We start from the raw sequence: 9,314 nt of genomic DNA, 5'->3' as shown, positions 1-9,314 counted from the left end.
CTTTGGTCTAGGTAATAACTGTGCCCTTTGTATCCTTGGCAACATACAATAGAGGAAGTTTACAAAGCACTGACCTGCCCACTTTTACCTGCCACAATGCCAACAAATCAGCGCTGTGGCCATTCCAAGTTTGTAGGAAGTGGAGAGTCAGCCTTGACATGGAGGCAAACTCACTGCCAGGGAAGTGAACTAAGTTACTGTTTTCAGTCATACCGACAAAACAAGGTGAGCCTGATTTTTCTAAATCAGTCTACAGCAGTAAATACAGTGAACGTTGTTTACTTTCGAATCCAAGTTTGGACTTATGAAGCTTTAGCATTAGGGAGAGATTAGAAATGTTTCCATTGACGTAACAACAAAAGATCAGAGAGTTTTAGGCTATTATGTATTAACCTCATTGTGTACAAAGTCACATTTAGTGTGTGCAGTCATTTCCTGCTTAAAATATGTCAGTGTAATTTGCAAATGTATTGCATAAGACCTACTTACACAAGGCACCATGTTTAAGGCATTTTTTTCACTGCATAACACAATCAAGAACTTACGTATAGAGCAAGCTCAGACTCTGTTTTTAACCTGAATATTGCTAAGTTAATAGAAAGAGATATTTTTAATGTTTGATGTGAAGTGTTTTTTAGCCCATGTTTTGTTTTCCAGTACAGGACTTAGTGCCATGGATACCATCTTTGCTACCGTGGCTTGCTGCCTCCTGGCTGTTTCTTTTGCTGAGGCACACACAGAAAAAATGAATTTGACTATCATGCCAACAACCACCACCCCTGGCTTAAACTTGAATCACACATCTACACTCGTTACATCATCTAACACCACTGTACATGCAACTGTTATCTCAAACATAAGTGAAGACACAACTTCATTTACCAGCACAACCTGGGACAATGGAACATTCAATGAAACCACAAGTCACCCCCAGACCTCTCAGTCAACAACCGTCTTGAATCCTCTAACAAGGAGTAGTTTATTGACAACCACCACACCTGGCACTCACACTTCCTCATTTACAGCTGTGACAATGCCAGTAATCCAGTCCACAGCAGGTTACATAAGTACACCGGATACTTCAGTAATTACAACTGCAAATTCATCTAACACTGTCAATACAACTTCAGATTCAGTGGACAGAATCACACAAGGTAAGTATAAGGCTAGAATTTATTTATTAATAATTTAATTGCTCATTTCATGTTTTCGTTGAACTTCTGTCAATTACTTTCCCTGCCTTTTTGCTGTGCTACTAGGTTTTGGACTGGACATTTCAGAAAAGAACATGACCATTGTCTTCAGTGTTGCACTGGGAGTGTTCGGTGTGGCATTGGTTATATTTATGTTTCACAGATGCAAACAGAAAATCCAATACTTGCATCAGCCTCTTAACAACACTAATGACACAGGTAAGGAGCCACCCATTCATCATACAATCAATACAATCTATTTTGATAATTATTAGCAGTTAAAAATACCTATCTAATTTTCAACAGATGCATTCGTGGCAGATGATGATACCCTCATAATTTCCGGAGGACTTTATGATGGCCATCCGATCTACGATAATGTACCTACAGCCCCAGAAGACCAATCTCAATTTCGCCTTGAGTTCCTTCACTGAGGAGAGACAGCTAACTACAGTTTGAGATGTCACCTTTAATACATAACAGACATGGACACGGACATTTTTCCTCATCCACGAATTCATACAATTTCAAGACTGAAATTTCACATTGACATTTAAGCTCTTTATGAGAGGCTAATGTCTGAGAGGAAGAGAAAATGATGATGAGAAGAACATTCAAAAAGGAACAAAAAAGATCAATTTGAACATTACTTTTACTGATTTCACTGTCAACTCTAGGATAGATAAATATACTAAGAGAGTAATACATAACAACTACTCTTTCCCAACACCAACAATATGAACTTGTTCAAAATAGAGATTTCATGTGTATATTAGTTAAGATAAATTATTTCATAGAATAGAATTTATTGCAAAGTACTTAACATGGAGGGTAACTTCACTCAAAATCTATCTCCAAATCTCAAGCAAACTTGCTTAAAAGCTAGAACATGAACACCTAAATCTGCATGTCACAAACAATACTGTTTAACTGATCCATAACAATATTTTCTCTGCATGTAAAGAAATATATTTGCCTGTTACTATTATTATTATGTTATATTTAATCCCTAACAAAACCATCTATGTATGTTAAGATATCAAGTTTACTTGAGTATCAACTCCTAAACCTGTGTAATATTGCTAATACGGTTTATCTGACCTGTAACAGCACTACTTATGCAAAGATCTTCTCATTGTTTTTCTTCTTTTTCTTGTCACCGCGTGTCACTGCGGTCCAACCAGCATCTCTCATCCTTTTCATTGCAGCTAGCTTCAACAAGCTCCCTGGTGATTTAGTGACAGGGCTCTGGATCTGAATAAAAGTTGATGTAGTATAAATAAAAACTACAGGGCTTATTTCAACTTTGTCTGTGCATAAAATGCATAAAGATAATATCTAAATGGCATTACACCACTATGGAAGTGTGTTACCTTTTTGATGGTGTTGAGTTTACAGTGCGGAGCAGAAAAATTGAGCGTGGGTGCATTTTCAAAGGTCTGTCAGGAAGACAAATAGAAAGCCAAATCAGCTCTTCTGTCAATCTTGCACAAAAATCACATTAAATTCACAAAATCAACAGGCTGGTATGATACTGTATACTTCTGACCAATAAACTCTGAACCAATAAAAACACTTCTCACCAATAGATCATTTTGATCAGAGCTGTCAGACTTGGGGTCAAACTCAAAGGTGCTCTTCCCCCAGTGTGCTGCTTTTTCAGCGGAAGGTGGTGTCCTTATCCTGTAGGACTGCAAGTGAATTCAAAGAGTAAATGTCCGCAAAAGCCATTGATATTTTTATTCATTTTGGAAAATGTCAGAATGATACTGTATATTACTTTGATCTTTGATGTTCCGCCAACCCTGTTTGTCATACTCGGGGTTTTCAGGTCTTCAGTGTGAGCATCCTATGATACAAAGTCAGGGTCAGTTTTACTTAGAATGAATGCTACAGTAAACAGAGACACAGATTAAGCAAAAGATTATAGTTGTCTTAATTATCATTGCCATATTTACTTTATGAACAGATTAAACTGTCATCTACCTTGTTCTTTGGTGTTGTTCCACATGACTTTCTGAGGGATTCAGTGTCAGATTCCTGAACCATAAAAGACATGATGGTCTGAATATGTGATACACAGTATTTTTACTTAAACTTTCCTGAGCCTGAAAATGCCAATTAAAATTCCAGTAATAATTACCGAAGAATCGAAAATTAGTTATGACAGCTTGATGAGTTATTTTCCGACTCATCTCAACAATTTAGTATAAAGCTGAAATGAGACAATTTACTTTGCCTATCTAAAAACATTTGAGTAGATTAAACTCACAGCATTCTTCATAACTGCAGCACTTCCATTATCTTTGCAGTAGGAGGGAGTTTTCCTGGTCTTGGAGAATTCAAATATGCGTCTCTTTGAAGCACTGTCTTTTGGAGTCTCTGAACATCGTCCTTGTTTATAGTTTGAGGCAGGTGACTAGAATTTGAAGATTACTTCTTGGTTAAATGATGACAAACAACGTCATCAGTGGCAGCATATTTGCAGATGTACTGACTTTGTACCTGCTTGTTCTCTGCTTCTGACACCTGAGTGATTTCCATTGATGACATTTCTTTCTTCAAATCAGTTAGCTCCTTCTGCAGGTTTTCCTAATAGCAACGAAAAGTGTTTCTCAAAAGAAAAAAAGAACTGTCTCTCAAAAGTTAAAGCACATCCTGTTTCAGTAAAAAGCCAAAAATAAAACTATAATGGATTCTAACTGGGGCATACCTTCTTTGTTGTTTCAGTCTTCAGCTGTTTCTTCAACTGCTCATTTTCAGTCTTATGTTTTGAAAGATCCAACTCCTGATTTTAAGAATTTGATTTCAGACATATTAGGATATAACTGATTCATTATCTAACAGTAAATAGATAGTGATAAATCTTTATTTATAATTTTTTGCCTCATACCAGTGATTTCCTCTGGGACACAGCCTCCTTCTCTTTCTTCTTGTTCTCATCAAGCTCTGCATCCTTTTCTTCAACGATCCGGTCATACTGGCTCTAGTAAAGACAAGTCAAGTTCCTTCCTGGACTGACACTCATACTGTACAAGACCATTTTTGGACAGAATATACTTTATAATGACCTTACCTTGTGTTTCTCCATCAGTGCAACCATATCCGCTATCTTGTGTTGACACTTAAGTTCTGCATCTTCCTTATTCTTGATGGCCTCTGCTGCTGTTAATTTGATCTTTTGTACCTGTAAGACAAGATGATTTTATTCTTAATTTATATTCTGGGAGCTAAAAATATGCCAAATAACTTTGGTAACCTCAAGTAACAACCTCATTCTCAAGTTCTGCTGCAAAGGTGGATTTGTACTCAAGATCCTTGAGCAATTTCTGATGGATTTCCTCATTCAGTTTTTCAAGGTTCTGGGACTCATCATGAAGACTGCTGATCTAAAGACAAAAACAAGCATTTACATTAAACAGAGTATTACTTATTGGTTTAAATTTTTCCTATTGATATTACAAATAGATAAAAGATTAAAAAAAAAACATCACTATACCACATTTTCAAGTTGACTGGATTTTGCAATCTCCTTTGTTATTTGTTTCTTCAGTATTTTATTCTGAAAATATACAAGTGAACTGTTTAGCTAAATAAAAAACAAATCCATCTCAAGTATTGTATATCTACAGTTTCAATTTTTTCCCTGAGATTGCACAGATGAAAACAAAAAACAAAATATTTCTTGTTAGTTCCAGAAAATGGCCATCAATAATAACAGCATTTTTATTTGTGTTTTTTTTTAAATTACCTTTGTTTCAACAGCTTTGATCTGTTTTTCTTTTTCTGTAATTTTCTCCTGCAGATGTTCATACTATACAGAAAAAGCACAAAGAAAGCATTTACTACTTTCACAACAGGCATCATTATGAAGCATTGTGTGTCCATTAATGTCAAAAACCTCTGTCTCAGTTGACTTCTCCTTTAAATCTTCTTTTGCCTTTTCAGCAGCTTCACAAGCCTTCTTCAGTAGATCATTTTGAGCAAAGGCCATCTCTGCTTCATTCTGCATCAATAAAAAGGGCACATATTGATATATATATATATTATTTAAGGAATCTGGATTAGACTATCAAATAAACATCCTTTTTTCTGAGACGAAGCATCTGTTTATATCACCTTAAATAGTTTGACCTCTTCGGTTCTCTTTGAAAGCTTTGTTGTGAGTTCCTCCACTCTGACTTCAGTTACATCAATCTTACCCTTCATGGACTCAATGGATTTTAATTTGATGTCCTTGGAACACAACCACATAGAGATAAGATTACAACGAATGTGGAGTTTAGATTAAAATGAACAACTTAAAAAGCAAAGAAACTCTTCCTCAACTTTAAAACACATTTTACCAGTTCATCTCCAAGGATTTTGATCTGCCCATCTTTCTTTGCACTCTGGTCCATGGTCTCTCCTGTTGAGCAAAACATTTTCTTTTGGCTTGACAGAGCATCAAATAAAAATATATACATATTTCAGACAGTTAGACATACGTAAAAGTGTGTTTCTCCTTTCAAGTTCGTTGTTTTTTGCCATTAGTTTATCCTCCAGTTCTTTGGCCCTGGAAAATTAGTGCAAAGAATGAATAAAAATTTAATGATAGGAGGAAAAATTGCACTTGGTCTGGAAAATACTGTGAATTTTCAGGAGTTAATAATACCTCTGTATCTCTAGGGCTAATGAATCCTGTAGCTCTTTAATGGTTGTCTGAATCTGCTCCAGCTTCTCTGCTTGTTGATTTTTAACTCTGCTGAGCTCCTGCAAGCTTAAGTCTTTGCTTTGGATGATCTGTGCATATTCTTCTTTACTTTGTTCCAGGGCTGCAGCAATAGCTTCACGATTTTTCTTTAAGGGAGCAATAATGTCTCAGTCAAAGCAGATAGAACACAACAGAGCCCTGAGACTGACAAGAATCTTAACACACTCACCTGAGTTTCTTCATAGCTCTGCTCAGCAGTGTGCAGTTGTTGAAGAAGGGATTCCTGTTCAGCTTTTGAGCTTTTGAGAAGTTCATTTTGTTGATCTGTAAAGATAGTAAATATATGATGTAATCTTTGGTATCCTCAAAAAATCACGAATAAAACCATTTCAGTACTGTTCAAGTTCAAGTTCATTGAACTTGACTTGAACTGAACATTGGATAAAAAAATGAATAATTACAAGGTTATATATATTTTTCTGTCAAATGCAGTTACCCCAGAGGCCTAAGACTGCACAAAAAAGAATTAAGAAATGTTATAACAGATAGTTCAGAATTTAGAAAGCTAATGTTATCTTACTTGTTGTCTCTTGGAGTTGTTTGCAATGCTTTTGGGTTTCATGGAGGTCAAGCAGGACTTTCTCTAGTCCACTTTCCGTATTCTTAAGCTTTATCTGAAGCCCAGCCACCTGTGAATACAGCATCAGTCCTTATGTTTTGTTTCAAAACCTGTGGTTACATGTTACAAGTTCCCACATAAACTGGTCTCTCTTTTCTGAACTAACCTCTTCCTCCTTCATGGCATATTCTTGACAATATTTCTCTTTTAGCTCTTCAAATTGCAGCAAGCCCTCTTTCACTGGAAAAAGATAAAAATGATAAATTTTCTTGCTGGTGGACATGTTATCTTGCTTGTCGATCTATCATTAATTCATCCTATATCATTAGGATGAATCCTTCTGAAGGATTACTGTATTGAATAGCCTAATAAACATAAAGAGAAAAAAAATACCTTTCTGCATCTCTTGTTGATCAGCTTCTGCTAGAATACGAAGGCTTTCGAATGCTGCAATCAGTTTCTACAGAAAAAAGTTAAATTGCATCAAACCTCATGTCCTACCCTTTTACTCGCTCCTGTCCAAAAAATAATTTATAAAATTTGTTGATAAATTTAGAAGTGTTTTACCTGAATGCTCTCACTATTTTCCATAACCAGGTGATGTGTTTCCTCTCTTTCAGATTCAACTACAAAATGTAGAATTTAATTATAAAATATGTAGCAATGTGTCAATATTCTCAGCACCTTAACAATATGGCTGACAAATATATATGGGCAGAAGAATTTAAAGCACTTTTTACTTACACAGCTGCATATTCTTAGCTGACCGCTGACAAGTGTCTTTCAGTATATTACACAAGTTCCTGGTTGCATTGTTTCTGCATTTAAAATTTGGAATTTTGTATAAACAAAATATTTGAAGTAAACAAAACATTTATATTTAAAAATCAGATTGTCACATTCATCTGGCTTTTACAGAGCATGCTCATTGTGTCTCAGAGCATTTTTTAAAAAAAAACCCTTACTTGTTCCTCAAATCCTCATTTTCACTTATTTGTTCCTCCAGCTTTATGCTGAGATTTTCATTTCCAAACTGTAAAAACAGAACACACATGACAGATAACAATAAATATCAAAGAGTGTTAGAGTATGCTGTTCCTTGATTATCGATAATCTTTGTATGTGGTTAGAGAGGGACAGAAAAAGACAAAGAAAACTTGTCACCGAGTTACACACCTGTAACTCTTGAATGGCTTTGCGCTGAGTTTCTATTGTCCTTTTGTTTTCTTGGAGTCTTCTCTCCTTTTGCACAGTGTCAGAGTCAACTTTGACCTTCCAACACTTCATTTTCTCAACTTCCTCAAAGAGCTTGGAACAAAGCTGTCCAGGATTGCAATTATTCTAGGGAATAGTCACAATGATGGGAAGTAAACTGAGGTACTTTAGAATAAACACATTGCAAAGGCCAAGTATATTCTATTCATGCTTCACATTTGTGTACAATGAAAATATTACCTCGTCTTTTTCCATTGGTGGCACAACTTTCATATTGGGAAAGTCTTTGGAGGAGAGACAATTATGAATTTATAATAACATGTATGATAACTGCCAGTTCTTTGTGTTGAAAGTATGTAGCCAGTGTTGCATAATAGAAAATACCTTGTCTGATTGGTTTAGTTGGTGTGACCAGGCTTGTATTTGGGAAAGGCATGTTTTGTCCTTTGTCAAAACACCTACTGTAACCCTAGGGGAAAACAGCAATTACACTTAGTCATCACAGGCATTAATGATTACTGCCTGTTAGACAACAGCTGCCTCCATTCATTAATGCTTTCAGCTTACAGCATGGAAAACAATGCCCACAAGTGCACAAACTGTATGTTTAAAACTTTCACTGCTGATAAAAAGTTGACTAATTATTGTGCTGAACGACTGTGTCAGTGCTGAGCTAGTATTAAAGTGTTTTGGCTTTAGTTCATTAATATATTACTTTTGGTTAACTATTGGCTAATTTAACTTACCTGCTGAAATGTATTCATGAAGTCACCACAACTCTCAACAATTTCCTGAGGTCTAACAGCACATACCTGTCCATTATTCAACCTGGGGGGCACCAACAGCTTGAAGTTAAAACCTTGGTTTCTCTCCATCCTGAAAAGACCAGAGAGTTAGATACAGCTGTTATTATCGTATGTTAAGTACAGCAGTGGTGGAAGAAGCACAAATAATTCTTCACACATCAATGTATAGCAAATCTCAAATGTGAGGGGTTTCTCTAAAATTAAATTGACAGATAATGGCAACTTTTGGCAAGGGTTATTTTAGTGAAGCCACCTGTGAAGTTTTAAAGTGGATATATCTCTGTGGATACATTTAAACAATGACAAGAGGCCCCCAATAGATACTGTTTTGAAAGTCATAAAGATTGAGAGCCGTCTGTTTAACCTCATTAAACTGCGTTTTATATGCTTATTATACGTTTAAATGTAAAATTTTAATTCCTAAAATAACTACATCAGTTCAATAAGTAAAAAGTATAATATTTCGTTATGAAATATAGTGGAGTATATGAGTCTAGGAGTAAAAGAAGACAAATGGAAATACTCAAGTACAAGTACCTCAAAATTGTAATTGCAGTAAGATTTCTTGAATAACGTTAAATGCATTTCATGCTACTTACTTTCCACCACCGAGGTACCGTACTGAGATTTAACGTTAAGCGTTCAAGTCTAACTTAGACTTTATCAAGAGAAAAGCATTTTTAACAGATAATATCAAATAGCCTTCACAATATTTAATTACATCCGAAGATCTGGCGTCATCTTAGCCGTTGGCTAGATTAATTAGCTTGCTAGGGCTTCCGTTTATC

At 35.6% G+C, this 9,314-nt stretch overlaps 1 protein-coding gene and 1 pseudogene across 2 annotated transcripts; one reads left to right on the top strand and one right to left on the bottom strand.

The window, feature by feature from the left end:
- Positions 1-134: 134 nt before the first annotated feature.
- On the top strand, positions 135-1,651 carry LOC111219482 (flocculation protein FLO9-like). 2 transcript variants are annotated; one of them, XM_022742168.1, is made up of 4 exons: positions 135-225; positions 663-1,154; positions 1,260-1,412; positions 1,500-1,651. In XM_022742168.1, the coding sequence occupies exons 2-4, from the start codon at positions 674-676 to the stop codon at positions 1,625-1,627; spliced, it is 762 nt and encodes a 253-aa protein (XP_022597889.1). In that variant the 5' UTR covers positions 135-225; positions 663-673; the 3' UTR covers positions 1,628-1,651. The 2 variants fall into 2 exon arrangements, with proteins under 2 accessions (XP_022597889.1, XP_022597888.1); XM_022742167.1 differs by having other exon boundaries at positions 658-1,154.
- A 658-nt stretch (positions 1,652-2,309) lies between these two features.
- LOC111219354 lies at positions 2,310-8,595 on the bottom strand (annotated as a pseudogene).
- Between the last annotated feature and the right edge of the window lie 719 nt (positions 8,596-9,314).

This window comes from Seriola dumerili, unplaced genomic scaffold, assembly GCF_002260705.1.
Source record: "Seriola dumerili isolate Sdu_G_001 unplaced genomic scaffold, Sdu_1.0 BDQW01000066.1, whole genome shotgun sequence".
In the NCBI taxonomy this organism is placed as follows: Eukaryota; Metazoa; Chordata; class Actinopteri; order Carangiformes; family Carangidae; genus Seriola; species Seriola dumerili.
This window is presented reverse-complemented; position numbering and strand designations above follow the sequence as displayed.

Coding starts and splice junctions, on each gene's coding strand:
- LOC111219482 (XM_022742168.1), top strand. CDS start 674: ATGGATACCATCTTTGCTACCGTGGCTTGCTGCCTCCTGGCTGTTTCT. Junction 1,155..1,259: donor AGTGGACAGAATCACACAAG/GTAAGTATAAGG, acceptor CTGTGCTACTAG/GTTTTGGACTGGACATTTCA. Junction 1,413..1,499: donor TAACAACACTAATGACACAG/GTAAGGAGCCAC, acceptor AATTTTCAACAG/ATGCATTCGTGGCAGATGAT.